The sequence below is a fragment of the Lontra canadensis genome, unplaced genomic scaffold (assembly GCF_010015895.1).
Source record: "Lontra canadensis isolate GAN:19392208 unplaced genomic scaffold, GSC_riverotter_1.0 scaffold8, whole genome shotgun sequence".
In the NCBI taxonomy this organism is placed as follows: domain Eukaryota; kingdom Metazoa; phylum Chordata; class Mammalia; order Carnivora; family Mustelidae; genus Lontra; species Lontra canadensis.
Window position 1 is genome coordinate 12,789,476 of NW_022631002.1, and position 26,680 is coordinate 12,816,155.

The 26,680-nt window shown below is 55.9% G+C and overlaps 1 protein-coding gene across 1 annotated transcript in view; it reads right to left on the reverse strand.

Annotated features, from left to right (window-relative positions):
* The window catches only part of VAC14 (VAC14 component of PIKFYVE complex), a 99,246-nt gene that overhangs the window by 40,436 nt on the left and 32,130 nt on the right, over positions 1-26,680 (reverse strand). The window contains exon 13 of the mRNA XM_032853988.1: positions 10,498-10,654. Within this exon, the coding sequence (XP_032709879.1) occupies positions 10,498-10,654 (157 nt within the window). The remainder of the gene's footprint in view (positions 1-10,497; positions 10,655-26,680) is intronic.

Sequence of the window (26,680 nt, forward strand, 5' to 3'; positions counted from 1 at the left end):
AACTGCCAGACCATTTTCCATAAGGGCTAGATCATTTTACATTCCCACCAGTGGAGTGTGAGATTCCAATTTTCTCACATTCTTGCCAACACTTGTTATTACCTGTCTTTTGATTAGAGCCATCCTCGTGGATGGGAAGTATCTCATTGCGGGTTTGATTTCCATTTTCCTGATGACTAATGACACAGAGCATCTTTTTATGGGCTTACTGGTTCTTGCAGATCTTTGGAGAAATGTCTATACAAGTCCTTTGCCGATTTTAAAATTGGGTTGTCTTTTTATTGCAGAGTTGTAAGAGTTCTGGATACATGTCTCTTACCAAATGTATGATTTGCAGATCTTTTCCTCCATTCTTTTTTTTTTCCTTCTAATGTCCTCCATGGTGTCCTTTGAAGCACAGGATTTTAAATTCTGATAAAGTCCAATTTATCTTTTTTTTTTGGTTGCTTGTGCTTTTGGTGCCATATCTAGAACGTATTACCTATTCCAAGGTCATAAAAATTTACTGACACGCCTCCTAAGAACTGTTTTTTAAAAAAAATAGCTCTTATACTTAGGTCTCTCATCTGTTTTTTGTATATGGTGCGAGGAAGATGTCCAAATTCTTTTGCATGTGGATGGATACCTGTCTTAGTATAACCTGATATCTTCTTTCTTTTTACTTTATAGGTGCTTTTTTCCAAGAATTTTTTTGGAGTTTATTTATTTATTTAAGTAATCTCTATCCACAATGTGGGGCTCAAACTCATGACCCTGAGATCAAGAGACACATGCTCTTCCAACTAAGCCAGCCACCTGTCCTGATGCTTTTTCACATTGTATTTTTTCTAGCTTTATTGAGACAGCATTGCCTATACCATTATATAAGTTCAAGGTGTACAACGTGTGGATTTCATACCTGGACACATTGCAAAAAATGGACACCACAGAGCTCTGGAGTCAGCCAATACCTTCCTCATTGCACATAATTACCTTTTTTTTTTTTTGTGAGAACATTTACCATCAACTGTCTCAACAACTTTTAAGTATATACTATAGTAATATTAACCATCATCACTGTTTTGTATGTTAGATGACCAGAACTTATTAAACTCTAACTGGAAGTTTGTACCCTTTGACCAGTATCTCCCCAACATGGTATCTTTTTTTTTTTTTTTTTTAAAGATTTTATTTATCTATTTGACAGAGAGATCACAAGTAGACAGAGAAGCAGGCAGAGAGAGAGAGGGAAGCAGACTCCCTGCTGAGCAGGGAGCCCGATGCAGGATTTGATCCCAGGACCCAGAGATTATGACCTGAGCCGAAGGCAGATGCTTAGCCTACTGAGCCACCCAGGCGCCCCGAGCAGGTGCATTTTAAAATTGTAACAGGTTTTGGGGACACCTGGCTGGCCCAGTTGGTAGAGCATACAACTAAGCAGGCAGAGAGAGAGAGGGAAGCAGACTCCCTGCTGAGCAGGGAGCCCGATGCGGGACTCGATCCCAGGACCCTGAGATCATGACCTGAGCCGAAGGCAGCGGCTTAACCCACTGAGCCACCCAGGCGACCCCATCTTTCTTTTTTTTTTTTTTTAAGATTTTATTTATTTATTTGACAGAGAGAGAGATCATGAGTAGGCAGAGAGGCAGGCAGAGAGAGACAGGGAAGCAGGCTCCCCGCTGAGCAAGGAGCCCAATGCACGGCTCGATCCCAAGACCCTGAGATCATGACCCAAGCCGAAGGCAGAGGCTTAACCCACTGAGCCACCCAGCTGCCCACCCCAACATGGTATCTTAATAGGCAACCAAGAGCTACCATTTACCAGGGACTTATTACGTGCTATGCATGTCTAAAGCCTTCACACATAGCATCTGATTAAATCTCAAAATAATCCTCGAAAATATGGGCTACTACTCTTCTCATTCTACAGGTGGAGAAGCTGTGAATTAGGCTGAGGACTATCCGAAGTCACAGAGCTGACGAGTGGTGGTCTCGGAGTCCACGCAGCTGGTTTCAACAGCTCCACCATGTTGCCCATCACTTGGGTGCTGGTGTGAGGCAGTTTGGGGTTAGCAGGTTAGTGGGCGATATGTTTCTAAACAAGGGGCAGAAGACTGGAATGAAGGCCCTGCCAAGACGGAGGACACAGAGACAGTGGTACTGGCAGAAGCTGAGGAGGAAGCACCTGGCTGCAGCCCTCTGGGAACTCAGGGAGGACACCAGGGCAAGCACGGTGGCCAGCAGAGACATGTGGGCCATTATGCACCACGCTGGCCTCTCTCTGGCCCTGAAGTCCTGACTTCCTGCCCAGACCAGGGAGAGGATGGCCACATACCTGTGTACAACAGGGAACCAAGCTTGGCTGTGAGGGTCTATTGGGTCCCGAAACATCCGTCCCCCACACACAACACGAATGTACAGAACCATCCATAGGACCAGAAGCAAGGCCTACAGAGGCACCCCACGGGCTGACTTCACAAGATGCCAGTGTCCAGAAGAAGCAGTAAACCCTCCTTTCAGGAGCTGTCTTTTTGCTCAATTCAGACTTCCCTGATGTCCTTGCACGGTGTGGCTGGGAACGGGAAGGGGTGCCTTTCTGTTTTGTTTTTCCCAGCTGTGAATTACTCTGTGAGGATTCCTTACTAGGAGCCATACCTTCAAACTATTGTCCTTTCTCTGGAGAGCCTCCTGGACAGCCCCTGTGAACTGTGTGCAAGGGGCAAGCCTTGAGTAAGAAGCCCAGTACGAGGGCAGACCCCAGTGAACAACTTGATGTTTGCAGTTCGTTGTTCTGGGTCCCTGCCCAGAACAGCCTGGCCTGGGAGGTCCTGAGTGACTCTGGAATGGCAAACAGTCTCTGCTCCCTGGCCCAGAGGGACTGTTTGCAGAATCAAGTGTCACATTCTTACAGATCGAATTACCCCGGGCCCGGCTGGGGCCGATCTCTGAAGAGGTGGCTACAGATGCAGCTGCCAGAGGCCCTCTCCTCCCCGTCCCCGCACTGCCCCTGTGGTGGCCTGGCTGCACACCCCCAACGCCGGCTGCGTGTGTGAACTGGAAACCTTCTCCGAGCTCATCTGTGAGGGCTCCTGTGTCCCTGTCCCCTTTTTGCTTCTGTATGTGCAACCCCAACCTACATCATTTCCAGGCTCAGGGCCATTTAGGTTCCAACATATTCCAAAGGACAAAGGGACCCAAACAGGGAGTGACCATAAAGAAATCTTCCACAACGTGGGGCTATGGTCTCCATTCCCAAGGAGCTGGGTATCTCGGGCAAGCAGAAACATTCAGCGTGCTGTTCTAGAGTAAGGCTTTGGAGTCCTGGTTCAGATCAGATGTCTGCCTCTTACTAGCTGTCCAACTCTGGGCAAGTCTCTCCCGAACCCTCAGTTTCTTCATTTGTAAGGTGGGGCCAATAAGAACCCCTTTCCTTCCATTCAAAGAATTTTTTTTTTTAATTAAGTAATCTTTAAGCCCGAGGTCGGCCTTGAACTCACGAGATCAAGAGACTGAGCCAGCCAGGCACACCCAGTAAGAGACCCTTTAAATGAGACAAAACGTGTGATGCACCGGGCCCGGGGCCTGCTGCACAGTCCATGCTCAGTGAACGGGGGCTGCTGCTATTAGCAAACACGCCAGAACCCGGGGCACAGCAAGGGGCAGACTGTGTCCATCTCTCCCTCTTGGAATAGACGACTGAGGGCTGCGGGACAGTCTGGAAAGCCTCTTGAGCGGAGACTTCAGATCTGGGACAGTTTCCCAGGGCTCTGCTGGGAGGCAGGCAGGCTGTGAGAAGATGGGATCACCTGTGACTCTCCCCAGCCCCTGCCCCACATTTGGGGAGGGAGATCTGCCCGCCCCTCGGCTGACAGCTGGCCTGAGATGGTAGGAGAGAAGGCTTGGGGCTGCTCTGAACACATTCTGGTCTTAGTCATAGCCCCCTCCGGGCCACACGATTAAGGCTCAATGTCCAGGCCCGTATGGCAGCCCCCGGAGTCGAGGCCCCCTAGCAGGAGGGAGAGGAGCAGAGAGACATCTGGGAGAAGCCCTGGCGGATGACTCACGTTCTCACAGTGCGGTGGCTGCTGGGAAAGCTTCCACAGCTCAGCCCTCCCAGCGCTCCTGTGTAAAGACTCTACGGAGAGCAGGAGGCCGGGCGCCTGCCTGAGAGCCAGACCCGGCTGATGGGAGTGTCCGGGAGCTGCCGGGGCCTGCAGCGGCTGGGCAGGGACCTTTGTCCCTCAGGCTGTCCCAGCCGCCAGAAAGGGCTCTCTTGAGGAGGAGCCTGGAAAGCTCCCTGCAATCCCGGCCTGACTGTGTCGAGACGGCAGGTCTGGGCAAGGGCAGGAAACCCTTCCTGGGTGGGTTGGTCAAGGACAGGGTCCCCTTGGGGCTCCCCATGGACAGGGTGAGGGCCTCCTTGGTCTCTCCCAGTCTCCATTTCCCACTGGCTCCTCAGCCACTTTTCTGAGGAACCAGCCCCTCCGTCCCAGCTGGCTTGAGACAGAACCTGCGAGAATCAGGGCTGCAGGCGAGGGAGGAGGTGGTGGGGCGGAGAGACAGCAGACTCATGCCGGGAAGTGTTACTACGAGGAATGACGGGCCTCTGGGCTGAACTCACGTCTGCCCAGCGGCAGCGCACAGCGCCTCAGGGGCCGCCTCTCCCCGCCTCTGGCGCTCGCTCGGGCAGGCAACCAGCCTCTTTTCTCCCACGAAAGCCACCTCTGCTGGGCTTTCCCACAGGGTGGGGCCCTGGGCCAGGTGCCGCTGGTCCTTTAGGAAAAGGCAGAGCCTGGACAGGAGCCCAGCACCCAGCTCCCGGCAGGCGCCCCAACACTGTGCCCCGAGGAGCTGTGGGGCCGCCAGGTCCGGGAGGCTTTCGCTCGGTGGCACTGCTGACGACAGCCTTGCGGGCCCGCTAAAGACGGGGTGCCAGCTGTTCTGGCTGAGGTCCAGCAAGGGGGTTGGGGACAAGCGGGCCTTGGGTCTCCGGAGAGGCACGCTCTTCAGGGGGCCCGGGAGCGCGGGGTCTCCATTCCCCGACGCCGCCGAGGACGGGCCCCTGAGCTGAATGCCGCCCGCCTGGCACTCCTCGTTGAAGTCTGGACAAGCGGGCTCTGGCAGGAAGTGCCCGTGACTGCTGGCTGGCCGAGGGGCAGACAGATGCTGTCGGGAGCGCTGGGAGTACAAACCCAGGCTGGTGGGGTGGGCGGCCAGGGAGCCAGCCGGGCAGATGGTGCTAAGTGAAACCTGATGTGGCGACATGAGGATCCGCACAGCGCCTCACAAACAGCCTTCCCTGGGATGCTTTAGATTGAGTTTTGTGGCTATGACGCGAAGGAGCCTCACATGTCAGGATAAAAATAGCTCTGGCCTCAATAGGCAAAACGACTTACAGTTCAACAAAACCAGATGCAAAAGCCTTTGTGGCCCGGCCCAGAGCCGGCGGGGTCCCTGCTGGCTCCCTGCCCTCTCGCCCGTCTCCCTCCCCCGTGGCAGGGGGCATCTGGACCCCGCCGCCCAGAGCATGTGGAGGAAAGGCCGGGGGGCCGGGGCAGATCCAGGCCCTGTGGCCGACTGGCAGGGCAGGCTTGAGGAGGTGACGCCCTCTCTGGGGCCAGTTCCTGTCTGGGAACCCCGCGGGGGTAAGGAGCCTAGCACAGCGCCTGGCACGGGGATTGCTCCGAGGCGGGGACTGCATGACTGGGAGGCTGGCACGGAACCCAGGGACGCAGGTGGGGAAGTGGCAGCTTCCCTTACCGGATCAAGGGGCTGGAAGAAAAGGAGGCCTCGGACTCCAAGCAGCAGGGTCTCGGGAGGCGTGGAGCCTGCTGAATCAGAGGGCCCAGGCCCCAAGGCCACATGGATAAAAGGGTGGCGAAGATGTTGTGACAACGGCACCCTTGGGACTCGATCTAAGGGGCAGTTACCTTCTTTGCTGTGAGCCGGCCCAGCTGAGGCTGGGGAGCCCTCGGCCCTGGGCAGTGACCCACATCCGGGGGGCTTTCCAGCTGTCTGCTTCAGAGGAAGAGATAAGCTAATGGTCCACGGCAGGGCCTTGGAGGAATTTTCAGCTGACAGGGCAGTAGAGAGGGGTGGCGCCAGGAAAGACTGCTGCTGGGGGTGGGGGCAAGGGCGGCACTAGAGAGACACAGGAGGAAGGGGCCTGAGGGCCATCTCTGAGACCGAGCCTGTGTTGCAGAGGGCTAGGCTGTCCACCTGGCGACAAGCAAAGACCTGTGCAGTGGTGCTAGGGGAATGTTGGATATGGCGCTGGTGACGGGGCAGCCGGTTTTGGCATCCCCTCCTTCCAGCATGATAATGACTCTGAAAGGTACTAACCCCTCCTGGGCGCCCAACTATGGGCATTCAGAGATGAGTACAACTTAGAGCCTTCTGACCCTGGCACCCAAGTCATCTGGAAGAGTATGTAGGAAGGGAGGCCTTTTAAGGCTCCAAGAGCAACAGAGAAGGCTTTTGGGGCTGGGAACTCGTCTGGTGCGTCTGGAGGAAGTGGAGGCAGGAGCCATGAGTTGCTGAGGCCACTGAGGCCAGAAGGGGGCCCTGAAGTCGCTGTGCAGAGGGCTACCTTCCAGAGATAGGCCAGGCTGGGGCCGTGGCCCACCGCCCCACAGGAGAAGCATGGACTGCTGGCCTGGCCACCACTGCTCTGCTCCCCTCCTTGGGTGGTAGAAGTTTCCAGGGCTGGCCAAGTGCTTTTCTCCTCTAAGCGTCGGGGTGAAGACAGGAGACTCTCAGGGTGGGCTCCTGGGTCAGCACCAACACCTACTACAACCTTCCTCTCCTAGCTAAGAATGACAACAGTGCTTTCTCTCACAGTTGTCGTGAGGAGTCGAGGGGCTAACCCACAGCGAATTTCCGTGAGGTGACACTCTGGACAACAGTGTCCGGTCCTAACAAGCTTAATGTATTATAGTCACCGTTACTACTGGGAACAATGCCCAGGGATGGCTTCTTGGGTTTCTTCTAGAGCTTGTTTGTAAATTTGGCCACACCAGCCAGGATGATAAGGAACGAAATGGAATCAGAACATTTCATCTCTGCCCATTTTTAGAGCCGGGGTGAAACTCCACCTTGGACCAGAGAACCCCACAGGGCTCAAGGATGTAAGTAGTTATCCCATTAAGAACGCGCCTGCTGGGCTGGAAGGAAAGGAAAGGGAAGACCGGCTTTTGGGGGCAAACATCAGTCCTGGGCTGACCTCTGACCTCAGACAGCCACACTGCTGTGGCGCCTGGCCAAGGCAGCTCCCTGTCCTGCAGCAGTAGCATCCAGGGCCCAGGAGGACCCAGCATGTCTCAGAAAAGGGACTGATCCCGGAAGCCTCTTACTTCTGCTGAGCCTTTGGCTTGAAGGGAGCTCATCACCCCCTCTCCTCAGAGCGTAGGGGGCCTCAGCCGGCATCCCTGAGTGGAGACGGGCAGAGAATGCACAAAAGCTGCCCACCCAGAGGAGATCCAAGAGGTTGTTTCCATTTCATTTCACCAAATCGCAATTAGGAGACAGCAGGACTCGGGCTTCCTTCAGGGCTGCCCACCCAGGTAGCCCCCTCCTGAATGCCCCCGAGGTGAGCCTCTTCCCTGCCTGGGGCTCTGTGACGGTCAGCAACCAAGTGGTGGTGGGAGAAGCAAGACCATCAGCTCTGCTCACACACTCTGCTCTGGAGGGGGCGATGTCTGCACGAGGCCTGGTGGGAGGAACGCCCCCTGCGGGCAACTCTGCAGGCCCCAGGGACTGCAGCCAAGGTGCCTTTAAGCCCCTGAGGCAGCTTCCCAGGTGGTGATGCTGCCCCAGCCCTCGCACTAAACCTGCACTATTTGAGTTTACAGACCCAGGGAGCAAGGAGGCTGGGCCACTGAGCTCCTTGCAAAAGCAAGGATTTCATCTTTGCTCCACTCCCTGCCTCCCTGGCTTTCCGGAAAGACCCTTCACTGCGGGGCTGGGGTTTCTCTATCCTAAAAGGACATAGCACAGCACAGTCGTGCCCTAGAGAGCCAGAGGAAAGCCAAATCCAAACAGGAAGAGGGGCTGGCCTTGTAGCCTCTGTCCACGTGCATGCCCGGATGGAAACAGAAAGAATGACCCTCTTGCATGCCTGAGAAGCCCTGGGAGAAGGAGCAGCCCACAGATGAATGACTGTACACTTCCTGCGTGCTTTCTGACCCAAACAGCCACCCCCCACGTCCTTGGTGCCTGGCCAGTGCCTTCCCCAAGGCGGCTGAAGCAGGAGAGGGGATGGGGCCCAGCTCTGGTTTCCTGTGCTCTTCTCTTTACTGGTTTGAACTTGACCTTTTGAAATCATGGACCCACTTAAAAAATACGGTGCCAGCTGCGGACAGGCACGCACGTGTGGTTCCCACACTCTCTGCAGGGAACATGTGAGTCTCAGGCTGAGTGCACGTGGTGGCCCACAGTGCTGTGGATCCTTGAGGCAAGAAGTGATACTGACTATAGGCACTTCCTTAGTGTTCTTTCCAGGATGGAATTTCTTCCATCTGGCACACTTGGTTGTTTTTCTATGAATTCAGGGTGAGTCGCTGGCTGTTTGTTGTGAGCCAGTCCGACAGCCCTGGTGAGCTGGGGCAAATCTTCACCACCTCAGCCCCATCAGCAGCCCACCCACCTGGGCAGGGCCAGGAGCCAGGGTTCCGAGCACCTAGCTGTCTGAGACTCCCCTCAGCTCCTGCTCCCCAGCGGCTGAGAGGTGGGGCTCCTGGAGCTCCCAGGTCGGGGCCTCCCCAGAGCACACGCCTCGCCCACTCCAGCAGACCTGGGCCCCGGGCCATTTGCCAGCACATCCCTCTGCTAATGAGTAAGCACTTTAAGAAGTCATCAGCTTCTTGGTGCCCAAAGAGGAAAAACGCCTTAGAGGTAGAGGGACAGATCTGGGAGTCCCGGAGACTGAGACAGAGATGTCCTTCCCCTGCCCGAGGCTGCGCTGCCTCAGGTTTGGCCTCCCTCACCCTGAGGAGGAGAGAAGATTCCTTCCGGACAACTGCTTCCTGTGGAGGGAGATCTGAGGGCTGGCTCCGACCCACAGGATGCCTTCTCCTCGCTCTGCCCCTCTTGCAGTCACTTCTCACCCTCAGCCCCTCGAGGCTGCTCCTCTGCCCTCTCACCGAGACCCCACCCCCATGCCATGCCTTGCTGCCCACACTCAACCTCTGGCATTCTTGCCATCTGTCCCAGGGACTTAGGGGTGCCGAGCGCGGACGTGGGACACAGGATGGAGAATGGACTCCCGGGCTGCGGGACAGAGGGTGGGGACCTCCCCGAATGTCCTAGGGTCAGGATGTGGGAGCCTCCCAAGCATGGCCTCTGACTGCCTGGAGGAAACTGGGCTCCTGGGCAAGGAAGCTGCTACATCCTGGGGAAACAGGAGAAGGAAACTGCGCTGCCACCAGAGCCCCTTTCCTTGCTTCAGGCAGAAACAGCTGGATACTTGGGACCAGTTGCAGGCAGAGCACGTGCAGCAGCAGTGGCCTGAAGCCTGGGGTCTTATGTGACACCCCACTGCAGGAGCTGGGGGAGCCCCTGACTTCACATGTCACCAGGGAGATGTCTTTAGTGTACTGGCCTTCTGTGACTTGGCCTGGCAGCCCTGGGGTGCGGCCAGGCCAGCAGGGCCCTGGGGGCTCCGCTGAGCAGGTGTTCTCAGAGCAGAGTACCAGAGCGCCCCCGGGGGCGCAGTCTGCTAGAGTGGCAGGACGGAAGCTGCTGCTGCAAGGTCCTCAAACTTTTTGACTTTTGGCTTCGGCATCAAAGGAGGAGCCATCTAGGACCTTGTAACTGGATGTCAAGAACCACTCAGGAGACAAAGACATACCACAGGCAAACACCCAAGATTTGCTGGGACTTTCCTATCAACTTGCATCCTTGGCATTTCCCAGGATCACGTCCCTGGAGGGAACTGACGTCTGCCTGGGAGGGAGGAGTTGGGAGTTGCGCTGGCCTAGGGAGGAGAGCCTCCTGCCGTTTGGAAGGACCCTGAAGGGCAAGCCCCAGGGACACCATGGCCACCTTCATGTCCAAGGACTGCCCAGAAACATCCTGTTTGAATCATCCCCTCTCTTGCTTGGGCTGCCTGCCATGTTGTTGGCTATTTTTAGCTCCCTGATGAGGAAGGAAATGGCTGCCCAGTCTTCCACCTGTGAGGCCCAAGGCTCCAAAGCCCCCGATTCCTGACTGGGGAGACGCTGCCCCAGCAAAAGGGACAATCAGCTGATTCAGATGGTGTTATAGTTAGCTGATGGTTCAAAAGTATGAACGGAGCGCGAAGATGAGAAAAAGGGGATGTGAGGGCCTCTTGTGGGGGTGGGGAGGCAGCAGGAGGGCAAGGTCTGCCTGCCTCTCAGAAAGCAGAGGAAACTTCTGACTGCTCACACCCTACTGGAGCTCTGGAGCTCGACAGCGACGGCCCAGAGCGGCCAGTCTAGGACGAGACTGAGCACCAGCGTTCCCAGGGCCCCTGGCCGCAGCCAGAAGGGGATTACTTACCAGGGGTATTCAGCAGGTTGGCTCTGCCAGGGGTGGGCACCTGAAGCTCTGAGTGGCTGACCCGGAGGTCAGGGCCATCCAGGGGGCCTGGGTCATCCGTCTGGCCTGCAGGGGAGGAAGCAATTTCTGCCAACACCTCTAGATCCTTCAGGATAACCTAGGGGAGAAAAACAAAGGATGAAGGACAAGGGCCTCTGGAGAGCTGTGGTTGGAGACATAGAGCTGCCTCCAGTGGATGGAGAGGGGTCTGCAGAGGGTGACAGGCTGGTGAAAGCTGGCAAGACTATGGCTGTTAATAGTGCTCAGAAAGTTCTGCAAAAGATAAGGATTGAAGAAAACACAGGCGGAAGATGGGGGCAAGTGGAGGAAAGAAGTGGAGTCAGAAGCATGGGAGTAAGGTTTCCTATGACCACTCCTCTCTAGTCCTCCAAGCAGGGATCTGAGAGGTGCCCGGAAGATGTGGGACTCAGGCGCCGGGGTGCAGCCCATGTGGTGTGTGTCCCAGGGCTCCTGGGCTGGCCATGCCCCAAGGTTAACCCTGTGAGGGACTGACAGTGCTCACTAGGCCATAGGGCTGGTGTGTCGGCCACAGCTCGGCCCACTATCTGGTCACAGAACAGATTCTCCTCCAGAGGTGACTCCAGGCTTCCCTCTACATTCAGAGCGGGACTCTGGGCTCCAAGAAGGGGACTTCCTCCTAGACATGTCATTCAATTCTCAGCTGCCTCCTTGATGGTCATACACAGGCCTGATCCCCACCTGCCGTGTTCTTCCAGGGAAGACCGAGAGGTGAGCACGGAGAACAGCTGAGCCTGAGCTCCGGTCGGTGCTGTGTGTCACAAGGTTCCCCAGGGCTGCTTCAGAACCCAAAGCCCCCATGCCCTTAGAGGCTGCCTGCCCCCGCACAGCACTCATCCCCTCTCGCTCTTTACGCGCATCCACGGCCAGCAGGGCGCTGAGCACGCTGCAGGGAGGGCTGCCTTCCCCTTCCCTCCCCCAACTCCTCTCTGCTCACAAGAGGAATGTGCCTGGCCTAGCACACTTGTGCCCCCAGGACTGTCTGTGGTGCTCAGCGGGTGCCTGCTGGGCACAGACAGGTGACTAGGGACAGATGAATTGCCATGGCAACCATGGGCTTTGGTCCTGGACCCATGGCAGTGACACAGAGCATCGGTGGCTGGGGCCACAGTGGGGTTGGGGGGTGGGTTGTGTGTACCATGACACACCAGCTGGCTGGAATATGGTGACAACAGTCAAGATAAGGCAACTGCAGGGCTTTTTATGGGGTGGTGAAAATGTTCTGGAGTTAGATAGTAGTGATGGTCACACAACCTTGTAAATACGTTAAAAACCACTGAACTGTATATATTTTTAAAAAGATTTTTAAAAAAAAATTTATTTAAGAGAGAATGAGAGAGAGAGATAGAGAGCAGGAGTCGGGGGCTGGGTGAGGGAGAAGCAGGCTCCCTGCTGAGCAAGGAGCCCAACGTGGAACTTGATCCCAAGACCCTGGGATCATGACCTGAGCTGAAGGCAGACGCTTAACCAACTGAGCCACCCAGGTGCCCTGAACTGTGTATTTTAAAAGGGCAAATTTCATCTAAAAAAAAAAAAAAAAAAAGGACAAAGCTATTGTCCTCTCCTCAAAGCTTCAGGGTGGTTCCTGTCTCAATGCAAGTGACCTGCCAATGCGTCCTCCTGCCTGGCCCTGGTCGTCACTTCTGGTATCCTCTCTGTGAGCCCTGGCCCCAGGCCTGCTCCCAGGAGCACAGCATGCCCAGCACTCAATTGTCCCACAAGCCCACGGTGGTTTTGCTCCCCATCCTGCCATGCTCCAGCCTCCTTCAGGCTGGATGCAGCGCTCACTCACACACACATCACCTCCCACGTCTAACTGTGTCCTTTCCATCGTTGCTCCCCGGCTCTCAGCACCGCCGGAGTGCAACCCCCCCATTCCTGAGTGCCAGCCACTGTGCTGGGTGCCGGGGGCACAGGGGAATCCAACATGCCTCTCTGCCCACGGCCCAGCGGGGAGACCCACGCTCGCCTGGCCTCTCATGCACAGGTATATGTTATTTTGGAACATTCTGACCACTGGGCCTGCAGGGGACGGATCCATGCTGGCTGAAGATCGTGGCGGCTAAGCGGCCTAGACAGATGGCAGCAACGAGCACGCTCCTGTGCCCAGGCCAAGAGCTGGGGGCCTGGTAGGGCGAGGCTCTGGAGCCTCGAGGCCCTGGCCATCTGCTCTCCAGGAAGCTCTCTACTTTGGTGGCAGCAGCGGAAGTGGACACCGGAGGGAGGCGGTGGGCTGGGGGAAAAGACAGCCAGGGGGGCGACAGCGCCGCGCTCCACGGAGACAGTGGCCTGAGCACGGGCTACGCACTCAAGATGCTCAACCATCCAAGCAAGCCACGGTCTGAAGGGCAGGGAGGTGAGGGGAGAGTACCTAACTCAGGGCTTGCCTCAGAAAGTTAAACAGAGTCACCACACTTTCGCCCTCAGTGTTTACCCAAGAGGCCCGAAAACGTGTCCACCCAGGACTCACACAGACGTGTTCGCACCATCAGTGTTCATCACGGCTAGAAAACGGAAATAACCCTAAGGTCCCGACACTGATTCTGATGTGTTTTATTCTGATACCAGCTGGGGGGGCCTACAATTCAACTCAGTTCTGACCAGCTGCCTGGAGGGAGCGGCAGACCCCGCAGGGTGAGGGCTTAGTACTATGAGACTGCTTTTCCCTCCCCTCCCCCTGGCTTTAGGTGCCAATCCCAAGGCCAGGCTGTCACTTGTGCTTCTTGATGACTGGCTATAGAGCTGAGGTTCCCATGACCCACTCCTCGGGTTTGAGTCCTTTGCTAGAGCGGCTTGTGGTACTCAGAGAAACACTTTACTGACTAGATCACTGGTTTCGTATAAAAAGATGTAACTCAGGAATGGCCGGATAAAAGAGAGGCACAGGGCACAGTCTGTGCAAAAGGAGCCCAGAGCTTCATACTCCCTGGGGCATCACTTCCCCAAATCTCCAGATGGTCACCTCCGGAAGCTCTCCAAACCCCACCCTATGGGTTTTTCCGGAGGCTTCATCACATAGATAGAGCTGATGAAATCCACTGGCTGTTGTCAGCTGGTTCAACCTCCGGACCCCCTCTCCTCCTTGAACTTGGGTTGGAAGTTCAATGCTCTCATCGCGTGGCTGGTTATCCTGGCAACCAGCCCCCCATCCTTTTGGGCATCCATGTTGCCTCACTAACCTAACAAAAGTCACCTATATTATTTTCAACACTCAGGAAATTCCAAGGGTTTTTGGACCTGTGTGCCCGAACGAGGAATGAAGCCCAAATAGGCACCGTTCACTGTGTATCACAACAGCACAAACGAAAATGTATATCAACCAATAAATGGGTAAGTAGAGCGGGGCATATCCACGTGAGGACCCATTATTTGGCAAGAAAAGGAATGAAGTTCTGATACATGCTATAAAACAGATGAACCCTGAAAACATTTGCTAAGTAAGAGAAGCCAGATGCAAAAGGCCACACACTGTACGATGATTCCATTTATGTGAAATGTTCAGACCAGGCAAATCTATAGAGACAGAGCATAGCCTGTGGCGGCCGGGGGCTGGGGGAGGGAGACATGGGGAGTGACTGCTGGTTGGTACAGGGTTTCTCTCTGGGATGGGAAAAATGTTCTGGGATTAGATAGTGATGTCTGCACAACCTTGTCAAAATAATAAAATCCACTAAGGTGTACATTTTACTTTTTAAAAAGGTTTTTTAAGTTATCCTTACACCCAACACAGGGCTCAAACTCACGACCCCAAGATCAAGAGTTACCTGTGCCACCCACTGAGGCAGCCAGGCGCCCCTCAATTGTATACTTTAGAAGGGCGAATTTTATGGTTGACGGACTGTATCTAAAAAGAGAAGAGAATCAAGTCAACCCCAAATCGGCACCCTAAGTCCCAGTCCAGAGGTACGTGTAGAGCAGTTTGCTCTTGCTGTGCCCACGGCCCAGGGTGGTGGGGCCTCGCTGACTCCCCACAATCCTGCACCTAGTTCTGACCCCCCAGAAGGCTGAGGGCACTCAGGGAGGAGCCCTGTGTGCCTTCGTCTCCCAGCATCGGCCAGCCCCACCGTGGCCTGGAGCCGCAGGCTGCTCCTCCCCGGGGCGGCTGTGTGGCTGGGCTGAGGCACACATCTCCTCGGTGGCAAATCCTGGCGGTCAGATGTGGCCAGTGAGGAAAGTGCAGGGCAGCCAGGGCCAGGCTGGCACTCAGCTACATCCCGGCCCCACAAGAGCCATAGGGGCCCACACCAGGCTTCTGGCGGGTACTTATTCCCCTACCAGAAAAGATGCTTGTGAAGAACCACCGGCACCTGACAGGCCTGGCCCACCCTCGGAGCAGCCCGGGGGCTAGGCTGCAAGGGACCAGGAGACCAGAGGAGGAAGCTCTCCTCTCCAGCTAGAATTAATGCCCTCATTTGCTCTCAGTATCCTGGTGCAGAGAGTGACCTGCTCAAAGGATCAGGGAGCCCGCTTCAAACACAACTCCGGCCCTGAAACCAGAGCCCGATAAGCTACACTGGGCTTTGTGGTCAGACAGTCCTGACTCGCAGTCAGTTAACTTCACTCCTCGGACCCCTCCCCCAGATCCATAAGCACCCACGCTGGGCCAGGGGCTGTGCTGGCTGGAGAGACGAAGAGCAACCGGATGGCCCTGCCTCTCAAGACAGTGATCCTGGGGAGGGAGACAGGCGGTCAACAAACACTTACAATGCCATGCATGTGCAGCCTGGCCTGTGGGGAGCAAGAGGCCGAAGAAGTACCGGGAGAGTGGTCCGCCAGGGAACCAGGCGCAGAGGGAGGCACACAAAGCATTCTCTTAACTAGTATCCACCTTTCACGGACACGGAGTCCAAGTCACGTGGCACGATCCAGGAACCAGAGCTTTCATCCAGCTCTGGAGTGGGGCATGGGGTTGGGGTAGGTGTTACACAGCAGAGAGCAGGCCCTCAATGGAGTCATTTGGGCTAAATCCCAGCACACACCAAGACTTAATATCTATCGTAACTGCAGTTTCAACATTTGGCCAGTCAACAAGGAATTACCTGATCAGCACTAGCGAGGTAATCCTCCTAGCAGACCCCTTCCGGTCCTCTTAGAAAGGTGACCTTGCCTGAAACAATACATTCTTTGCAAATAATTTTCCTCTCTCTGCCCCTTTCTGCCTTTAAAAACCTCTCTTTTCCTACAGCTTCTCTCTATTGCTAGATGGGGATGCTGCTGCCTGTTCCACGAACTGGAGAATAAAGCCACTGTGATCTTTAAATTTGCTCAGTTGAACTTTGGTTATTTAACAGGGGGCACAGCCAGAAATCAGGCAAAAGTTAGAGGCAGGGGCAGGTCCACCAAGGGCTATGACCCAGACAAAGAGGTGTGAACTTGGTTTTGCAGGTGACGGGGAGTCTGTGTCCTCACATGTGCCAACAGAGCTTCGCCCTCAGAAGGCTGTCATCATTATAGGAGACACTCCAAGTTCCCCTTCTGTTACGAGATTTTTGGTACCCCAGCTGAGCCTGGTCAGTGGTCCTGGCTCAGGGACTGGGCAGGAACACCAACGCATATGTGCCGGGCTCCAGATTTCATTTCTCTACCAAAGAGAAAATCTGCATGGACATCTTTGTACCACCTCCTCCAGTCCCACTGGAGAGCAGCAGCCAGCAAAACTGTGTATTTTACATTTTGAATTCTCTTATTTTGGAAAGTTTAACACCAAATGGCAAATGAATGTAAATTATACTTCAATTGCACAATTAAAGCAGGAGATGTTGTCTACAGGTTCCTTCAATCATCCCAGCCACTCCGCTAGTGCTTACGTATCGAAAGATTTCTCTGGTCCTTGGGGACTGGCAAAAATCTGACAGCTAGCCCTGCCTGGGACAATACCACATGTCCCTGACACACGAGAGCGTGCGCGCGTGTGCGCGCGCACGCACACACACACACACACACACACACAGAGCACCCTCCTGGTTCTTTCCAATGGGCGTCTGAGAAGAGCACCACAATCTCCTTTGACGCAAAGAGAGGAAGGGGCTGCCAAAAGGTCGGCAAGGAACAGCTTGAAAAGAGAGTGAGGAATCTGTCGGGTCCATTCCAGGGCTCCTGTGCCCATCCAATCCAGATGCTGGCGCTCTCCTAGCTGACAGCAAATCCCACTGAGCCCTAGGAGCTGAACTTGAGGCTATGGAGCAATAATCCTGACACAGGCCTAGGCCAGGACTCTGCCTCGGCCCAGGGAGTGCAGAGCGGTCCAGGGAGGCAATGCTAAGGTGGGAGAGGGTGCTAGGACCAAGCAACAGGGACCAAGCGGGAGCCATGCTCTGCCCTCCGGCTGAACCTGGCTTTGAATCTCTGTACCAGGCCAGGGTTTTGGTCTGTGGACAAGAAGGTCTGGGACAAGGACACAGTGACCTCAGCAGCCTTGCTCACAGGGCACCAGCTCAAGGCCTGGATGAAAGGCCCGCAGCTCAGCTGCTGGAAATGGAGTTCGTCCCCTTCCAAGGAGCAGGCTGGCTGGGCCCAAGCCTACGCTGGCCTGCAGTCCTGGCTCTGAGAACGAGGCAAGGCTCAAAGAAAGGAGGAGGAAGCGCGCCAATTAGTATGCGCTACATAGCTTTTTGCAAAATGAATATAAAACACTTGTGCTTTCTTTTTTGTGTGAGAGAGAGGGTGGGGGGAGAGGGAGGAGGAAGAAGGTTACAAGAAAGCAATATTCTGCAGGGGCAGGAGTGCCTGCAGTTGCCATGGCAACAAGCTGGGGGGGCAGTGGTGGTAGGGAAGGCACATCAGCTGGTCCTGGGTCCCGGTCCCAGAGTGGGGTGACCTGTGAGCTGGCCATCGGTGGAGTGAAAGGGTCGGTGACAACTGGGAGCGGAAAACATCTGACAAAGCAACTCTGAGAGGAAGGCCGGGGTGGGGGGGCGGTGGGAGGGGCGGCCTACCCTCTGTGGCTTGGGGAGCAAGGTCAAGGAGGCCTAAAGATGCCTGAGCAAGCCCTTGCTTCTAGGAGACTTGGCACCGGCCAAGGGCATATTTCGGCCTGGGAGGGAAGTGGCCATCTGGACGGGGCGCCTGCAGGCAGGCACCGCACTGCACCCCAGCAGGCCACAGGCCGGATCTCCAGGGTGGCGCCGCCTTCCTTCTTTTTATTAGTCTGACCAGGCCCTCCCTGTCCCAACACCTTGTCCACAGAGCAGCCCTGGAAAACCCCTTGCTGTGAAAGGCCCCCTTCTTTCACTCTCCTTGGCTGTGCTTTTGCCACCCTGGGAATGGCTGGAGACCCAGCGCTGAACGAGGCCGATTCCCTGGGCAGGGGGTCCGTCCTGGCCTCCTACTGAGGCTCCTGACTCCAAAGTCCCAGGGCGAAGCAGCTCACAGATGCTGACTGAACACTTGCTGACCGGCAGCGCCCGGCAGGAAATGGAAGACGTGGATGGGTCTGAGAGCTTCTGCCAAGGGGATGGCTGGAGGCCTCCACTTCACTCTACCCACTTATCTCTAAGAAACTTTTGTCACAAGTTTGGCTCGGCCCCTGGTCAGCTGATTAGGCCCCAAATGTCAACTGGCTCAGCCTTCCAGCCCGTGAGGAGGGAAGGAAATCTTCACACTGGGCCCTCTCCAGTCCTAGTCAGGAGGAAGCCGCGAGTCTTTCCAAGGGACACAGCTAGGTGCTGGCAGGAAAGGTGAATTCGGGCTAAAGGCCCTGGGGGCTAGGGTCTGGCCGGTGCGGGCCATTGCCAAGGCTACGTGATGCTTCTGCCCGCAGCCATGGGGCCACAGGGTTGCACCTGAGATCTGGGTCAGGTCAGGCTGCTGCTTATTCTTGGGAAGTGGAGCTGAAAGGAAGCGTGGAGGCACCGAGGCTGGGCATCCACGGAGCCTTGGGGCCCTCTGCTTCCTGCCACACACAGGCCTGATCGTTTCCTTCACAAGGGGTACAGGCCCAGCGGGTCAGGCCTCGAGTCTCTGACCACATACTGAATGGCTCCTGTGGCCTGTGGAGTCTGCCAAGGAACCGGCCCTAGGAAGTATCCCCTTGGGGGTACTGAGGAAGGCCACGGATCTCCCATGGGCCCCAGAGCAGTCCCCCAGTGGAGCTCTGGAGGAAGGCACCCAGCAGCAGCAGGCAGCACCAGGGCTGGAGGGTCCCGTCCCAGACACAGAGTAAACCTGAGCTGCAGAAGGCAGCAATTGGGCGCAGCCAGGCCTGGGAAAAGGGTGGGATTCCCAGAAAAGCTTTTGGCCAGAACAGGGTCAGAGTGGGCCAAGCCCAGCATCTCCTGTGGGGTGAGGGGCGGGTCCCTCAGCCCTGCCTTCAGCAAAAGCAAGGAAAGCACTGCCAGAAATTCAGATTTGGAGGCGGGAGAGGATTGCTTAGGCTCAGATCTGTTTTATTTCCCATTGAGAAAACCACTCTGATTCAAAACCTCTTCGATCTCAGTAAAGCAAAAACAACTTAAAAAAGGAGGATTGTATCTTGTTTTTTGGCCCGACTTTGAACACACGCAAATAGGGATCGAGACTTTCTTTTCTTCTCTTTTCTCTTTTTCCTTCCTTCCCTGCATTTTTAAAAAACTTTGAAATCCTTCCCTAAGTGCCCAGTTCTGTGCCATATGTGTGAAAGGCCAGGATTTGGTGCTTATAGCTACGTCCCCTGAACAGTGACAGCACAGTGTGGGTTCTGGCTGCTTAAACCGTTCTAACCTCCATCCCTCGGAGCGTAGAGGAGAAGAGAAAGGCTGGCCCTGGTAAGACAACTTGGAGGCCCGTTCCCAAGTCCCTCCACTGGGCTCCCTCAATCCCGATCTCCCTCCTGGTGATGCCAGCCATTGCTCACTTGCATCCCGCCAGGCCGCTGTCCGGGGGTGGGGGGTGGTGCATCGCTCAGTGTTACACATTCTTGCCGAGAGCGAGCCAGAGGCTGGGGAAGGGCCTGCTGCGCTCCAGGCAGCATGGGAACGGAGCGCACACCGCGAGCACTCGGTTACCAGGTAATGAGCCAAGGGCCCAGCTGTCTCCGGGCACCCATCCATGGCAACTGGGAGAGCAGCGCCGGGCTCCCCGTCCCCTGCCCTTCACCAGGCCTCTGCTTGACGCCAGTGTACGTGCAGGCGAGGCGCACCCGGCCCCAAGGAGAAAGGTGTGCTCTGGCAGGGCTGGGGCCCAACGGAGGTGGGGGGACGGGCGGCTCACCAGCCACGGCCCCTCCTATGGTTTCTGAGCACATAGTGGACACAGTCTCTGTCCCCCCAAAGTGTGACAAGGGCTCTGGGAGGGTGTGAGGGCCCAGGATGCTGGGACACACAGACGGGGTCCTGTGTGATGTCAGGAGGAGGGGCGGTGTGAGACTAGGCTTCCAGGGGCATCTGAGCTGAGGTCTTGACCAAGTTACTTCCCTCCTTTGAGTCTCGGTTTCTGCTTTGGTGAAGTAGGGGACACAGCAGAGGCCACCCGGGAAGGGTTGCTGTGGAGATGTGCTAAGGTAATGCACATTCGAGGCTGTCTGGCACAGGGTCTGGCAGGCAGCAAGTGAATGGAAAATACCAGAACCCAGGCGACGAGGCCCGACCTCAGAGAACAATTAAGGAGGTCTGGGTCAAGGCCGAAGCAGCTGGGTTTTAAAAAGCTCCAGAGGATTCTGACAGCAGCTCCTGTGTGGATGGCTCCACTGTGGGGCTGACGTCTGGTTACTGGACCTTGGCCTTTCTAGGTAAGATTACCGATCTGCTTCCTGAGTTCAAGGGGAGAGGGGCAGGGGTGGGGGGTGGGGCAGGCAGTCAGGCCCAAGGCCAGGGAGTGTGCTCACCCCTGCAGGTCACTCAGCCCTGTAGCCTGGCCTCCCAAGAGCCACCAGCCCTGTCCCAGGGGAAGGCGGTCCCCAACTGGCTTTCCTTCATGGAATCCCTCCTGTGCTGCTGGGCCCTCTATCAGGGAGTCCAGCTTTCCCCCTTATTCTCCCCTCTCAAGCTCCACCTCTGCCTTCCTCGGGAGCCTGGGGCCACCACGCAGCAGGCCCCCTGGCCCCTGTATGTCCACTGGCTACTGTGCCAGCTTTGGCTTCTCACCTGCACATCAGGGGAAGAAGTCCACCTAGACAGAAACACTAAAGACTCTGGGCACACAGACCTGCCTTCCCCAGAGCCGAATGCTGCCAGGCCAGCTGCGGTTACTTGGGTCCCCCTTCACTTGTGGCCTTCTCACCAGGCACAATTCTAGAACCATCACCAAGGCGGTCCTCTCTCCTCCCCAGCAATGATCTGCTGCCAGAACTCCTTTCAGAAGACCAAATCCTTCCAGGACCCCTAGCGGTAACTGCTGGTGCCTCCGCTGGGCTATGGGTCTGGCTGGCTTTCCCTGGGGACTGTGAGTACAACCCTGAGTTTTCCCTGTTGCCCTTCTCCCTGCATGTTCCTCCCTCCTCTCACTCTCTCTCAGAAGCCCCCAAAGGAAGCGGCAGCATCAGCCACAAGGAGAGCCTACAGGAAGAGCCGTGTGGGTGAGTGCCCTGCGTCCTCAGCATGGCCCCAGGGCAGGGGGTCGGGGGACTGGTGGCTCAGGGAGGCTATGGCAGGAAAGGGCCCTCTCCTGTTTGCGCTGTCCCTGCCGGGACCCAGCTTACCCCCTAGGTTGGGGGAACTCTCGGCAAGAGGAACCACGTCCTTGGCCCCCAACATGTGGCCCCTTGGTTTTCTGGCTGGTATCTGCCTTGAAGGCGTGACCTGACTGTAAAGGAATCTTGGGGATTGAAGACAGGAGAGGAGGAGTTGTTTTTGTTTGTTTTGGAGAGTGGAGGCAATGAAAACTGGACTGAAAGGAAAACTGAGGCAGGGATCTCAGGAGGAGGAGCAAACCCCATTCTTCTGGGAGACGGTCCACTCTGATTACGCCCCATTAGTATTCCAGGGAGCGGGGTCAGGACCACACAGAGTCAGAGCTGGATGGGACTAACGCAGAGCAGGCCAGCTGCGCTGGATGGAGGCAAGGAGGTGCCGGGGACGTGCCGGGTCCCACGGAGAGCGGGGCAGTGCAGGGCAGAGGCCTGCCCTCCCGGTCCTCTCCAGGCTACTTCCCATACCGCACTTCGCCGGCCCAGCGGCCAGCTCCACTCCTTCGGCATGGGCCCTGGGAGGGCGAGCAGCCCAACAAGGCAGGTCAAGGTTTAGTGCTCAGAACCGAAGAGGGGAGAGGGGGACAGCCTGAATGACGCTGTGCCTCCACCTGCCTGGACCCCTGCTCTGCACTGAGGTCAGCTTTTGTGTGCTTTTAGATGTTCTAGAACAGAAAGACCGAACTTCTGGCTCCTAGCGGTATAAGCTTGGGCAAGTTACCCTCCTCACACGTGGATGTCCTTTTAAGTCAAACTGGGGATAATGAAAAGCAGCCCAAGAGTGCCAGGCCAAGCGGTCACAATAGAAACAACGTGCTCTGAGTAGGGCACCCGCCCCATCAACCTCGCTTTCCGCCCTCTCCGGCTCCCAGCCGCTTCCACGGATGTGGGAGTCTGAGCCCAGCACCCGCTGTGGATTCTAAGGGCAGCCAGTGGTGGGGGTGCTGGGTGGGCCATCAGCTCTCAGAGCTGCCCTCAAAGGAAGAGGCTGTAATGGTGTGGAAACCCCACTGCTGGGGCAGACACTGAGTGATGGCCCACCTCACTAGCTGTACCTGCCCCTGTGCCGCCCCTGGGGACAGGATAGCGCAGCCCCAGCCACCCTGGACCCTGAGTAAGAAAGTGAACTGAGCAGGATGGGCTCAGTCTGGGGCCTCGCTCTTGGGGGAGATCCCCTTGGCTAAGGCCTTGTCGCCACTAACTAAATCCCTTTGAAGCAGTGGACCCACGACACCAGAGTGCTAAGAGTCCCTGGGAAAGGCAAGCCCGGTGAGCACTCTCCTTTGAGAGACTGGAAAACCTCTCCATTTCTCCTAGGACCCAGACCATGAAAACATGAAATTCTCTCCTGTCTCCCCCAAAGTCAGCCGTGTCCCCCCTTTCCTCCAGGATGTGGCAAAAGTGAGAGCCACCCCTTGGGTTCCCTGCTCCACGGGTCTGCACGCTCCTCTGGTGTGCTGTGGGGTTGAGGACAGTGAAGGCCCCGGTCGCCCTGGACCAGGGTATGTCACAGCTCTTGTGGGGTGCTTGAAGAGATGCCCCCTATCACTGCCTACAGCCAGCCTGCCACGCTGCCTGCGTGGGCCGGCCACACTCCACACGCGGCACATGGGCTCCAGCCCTGGAACCGGCCCCTGCCACCCGTGCAGCCCTCACAGTCCTACCCTGCAGGCTTCCTCATTGACAAAAGACTCATTCTTTTTTTCCGTTTGTACATCATGAGCCATCAACTCCCCTCAGCAATCTCTCCTCACCAATCCTTGGAGCCTAGGTGACTGGAAGGGGGCATTTCTCCCGGGATGAGAAACTCTGCTCTGAAGTATTAAGGACGCCTTGGCTCTGAGAGGTGAGAGGACTCTGCGCGAGCTGGCTCCAGAGGCCCCAGGGGAGTGTGTGCCCTCTGGATCTCCATGGACCCTGAGGCTTGCTTCTGGGCAACTGGCTCAGAAGCCGCTGAGGCTGGCCCTCTGCTGATGATTCCCTCCCTCCTCTCTCCCCCGGAGCCAGGGCAGCCAGCACCACCCTTCCACCTGTGATGCCAAACACAGCCCACTGATTTGGGCTGGGGCTGCTGGCGGAAGGGGGTGGGGAAGGGGAAGATACAGAGAGGGGTGCTGGTCCTACTGCTCACTGCCTTCCCCTTCGTCGTCCTATGGCTGGAGATGGACAATGAGCCCCCAAAGAAGCCCACCCACCCGGCCATCTGCATGGGGTCTGTGCGGTCCTAAGACAGGCAGGGAAACAGAGGACAGAGACCAGCTTCTGTTCCGGCTTTTGCAGCTGAAGCTGGGACAGGAAGGATGTGGGGAAAAAACAGAGCCCATCTTCCTGATACCCATGTGTATCGCCGTTTTGACGGAAACGAGTACCAGCCATCAGAGGAGCTAGAATTTGCCACATGTTCACACGTGTCGTGTACTCTATACTCATGACCTCATTTAATGCTCACCTGGGAGGCCAGACCTAGAAGGGTGCCTCTCCCATTATTCTCGGTTTTTGGATAAGCAAACTGGGGCTCAGGGAGACCAGCTCATTGGCTCAAGTTCAAGGTTAACCAACTTCTGAGTGATGAGCCAGGCCAGACTCTTGGACTGCCAGCCCCAAAACCCGTGTTCTTAAACCATCAAGCTGCACTGTCACCAGGGAAGAAAATGTTACTGAAAAGGGACGCCACTCAACATCATGACAAAATTTAAAATACTGAAAATAAGCTGCATGATGAGTAAGACCTACAAAAAACGCCTGAAGCCTTTACAAAATGACTTACAGAAACAGGGATAAGCCCTGCACCTGGGTGGGAGAGTCCCACAGTTTACTTGAGGGCTCGCTCCTGGCACTGTATGTTCTATGGGTTTGGACAGATGGAGACCAGTGGACGCCCAGCTTTATACCCCGAGGATTCTGGATGCAGGCTGGGAGGCAGCAGTGCTTGGGGTGAGGACTCAGGGTGGTCCCAAGGCCCCTCTGGGACCGGCCACACCTTCAGGGACATTGAGAGGAGCCATTCTGGGGCTCACAGGTGGAGCTCACGCAGGCAGCTGCAGGCTTGGAGGCAGCCGACAGCGGGCATCTTGCGGGCAGGGGAAGAAGCAGGCCCACGTCCCTACCAGGGTCCGGCAGGAAGCTCTGAGCACCTACATTCCATGCTGTGGAAATCAGGGTTGCGTTTTCACTTAAAAACATGTCACTGCATCTCCAGCTAATGGGAGGATTTCTTGTCTGGTGCCAAGAATTTTAATTGGACACCTGCAAATTCTTTCTGACAAAAGGGACTTTCATAAGAAGTGTGCAAGGAGCAGGCGATACTGAGGAAACAGCCACTTATCCTGAATGATGGAAAAGCAGAATCAACTGAGGGGGCCAGAAGGGTGTGGACTACCGAGCATCACTGGAGAAGAACTGAGTGACAATGACAGGCAAGACACCCCAGCAGGGCCACGTGCCAACGGGGCCACGGAACATGGTGGGTCTCTGAGGCTCTGCCCCTCTCTGCGCCCAGCTCGTGTATCAGGAACACCTGGGCACACTCTGTTCCCCGAGGCCAGCAACCCTCACCAAGGGTGAGAAGCATTTGAGTTTATCACAATCAAACTGGGAGAGAAAAATATTTGCAATGGAATGTCTCCGGTCCTCTTTGTATATTCAAAGAGCTTCTCCAAATCGATAAGAAAACAGACAAAGGGTCTGGGAGCTGAAGCTTCTGTAGGATACCCCCAGCTCTCTCCATACTACCTGGAGAACTGTTCTGAAGAACTTGTGGAACAGGAGAAGGCAGCCAAGAAATGGGGCAGCTGACTTACCAAACACAAGCTCCCCACCTCCCTGTGGCTCTGATGTGGGCGGCTGGGACCAACACTTGGGGGAACGCAGGCATGACGGTTGAGCGAACGAGAGAATGGGCTTTGGAGTCACACAGATCTGGTTTTGAGTTTGGCCTCACACCTCCTAGCTGTTGTGAGGGGCTTCACCTGGAGTTTTCTGAACTGTGAGATGGAAATAGTAACTCCTTCCCCGCAGAACTGTCGAGGGTTCCCCAGCTACCCCGAATCAAGCACAGTTCCTGGCACAGGAATGACTTCATCATACAAGCTGTGGTTAAGAATCACCCAAAACAGTGGGATAACCTAAGCTTTGAGGCCCCTCGTCTGGATGTAACACTGTAGCTAAATTCTGTTCGTGAAGGAGTCTTCGTGAGGCCATCGATAGGAAGGGGCCTGTCCCCACCAGTCTGGCTGTGGTCTGATTTGACTGAATGGGCTTTCAGGGTCTTAAACCTCAGGGAGCTCTGAGTTGAAATCAGGGCTGTATTTGGAAATACTGGGAAAACCCACCAAAGAGTGATTTCTAGATACCCCGGAAAGGAAGCTCCAGGAGAAGGGGGACTTTGTGTTGTTCATGGCTGTATTTCCATTGCCAAGAACACAGTATGCCCTCAAGGTTGCCAAAGAGATGGGTAGGGGACACTTAGGAAGGGGAGCTGGTAAAGAACCGGGATGGGGCAGAATCAGGACTCACCACCGATTATCCTGGTCCCCATCTCCCTCCCCTGGAGAGATGGGAAAGGACTCTCTGCTCCTGTTACGGCAACAGCCCCCCTTCAGCCCTGCAACTGTCCCCAAGAGCTGCTGCAATCCTTTCCCAGCAGGAGCCCGCAAGATATGCCCAAAGCTCCAAGAACATTTGGCTCTTCAGCAAATCGAGTTTCCACAGCCGCAACCCGAACAGAGCTGTTTAATGGACTGCATCTCCTCCCGCTCCCTGTAAATGCACACGCACACAGAAACCCGTCACGAGCAAAGAGAGCTGGATGGGATTAAACAACTCAATTTAAAGGATTGAAAACTCAGCTGCTTCCAGCGAAGTCCTAGGGAAGGAACCAATCAGCAAAGTTCTGCTCTTCCTTTCTGTACTGAAATGAGGTCTGTGACTATGCAGTGAGTCACCCCTAACTCAGCCAGAACCGGGCTGTGTCCTCCTGGGCCCCACACTGCAGTGGGGTGCTGAGGGGAAGGCAGAGAGAGACCATGAGTGCGTGCGCGTGTGTGTGTGTGCGCGCAGGCGCGCACGTGAGCAGGATAGGCAGGAGGGGTCAAGGGCAGATGCCCAAATCATCTGTTTTGGATTTTTCTGGAAATGCGGAGTACCTCAGAGGACAGAGAGGTAGACACTTGCCTGTGTGCATCTCTTTTCAGCTCAGGTCCAAGAAAACAAATTCAGGCTGCAGGAAAACTACCCTGGGCCCCACACAGCCTGGTACCAGCCTCAGGTGCCTCATGCACAAAAAGCTGTGAGCGGTGAAACCGCCCCGCCCCCCCCGCCCGCCAAGATCTTGTCCCCTCTCACGTTCCCAATGGGCAGTGTGGATTCCCATGCCTGATGGGGCACACACAGCTCTGCCTGGAGCCCACAGCTGCCCACAGCCCAGAAGGGGGAAGGAGAGGGAGCACTCAAGGCGCACTTGTCCAGCATCTGACAGGCAGCCGGGAGCTGGCATGCGTGGAGAGA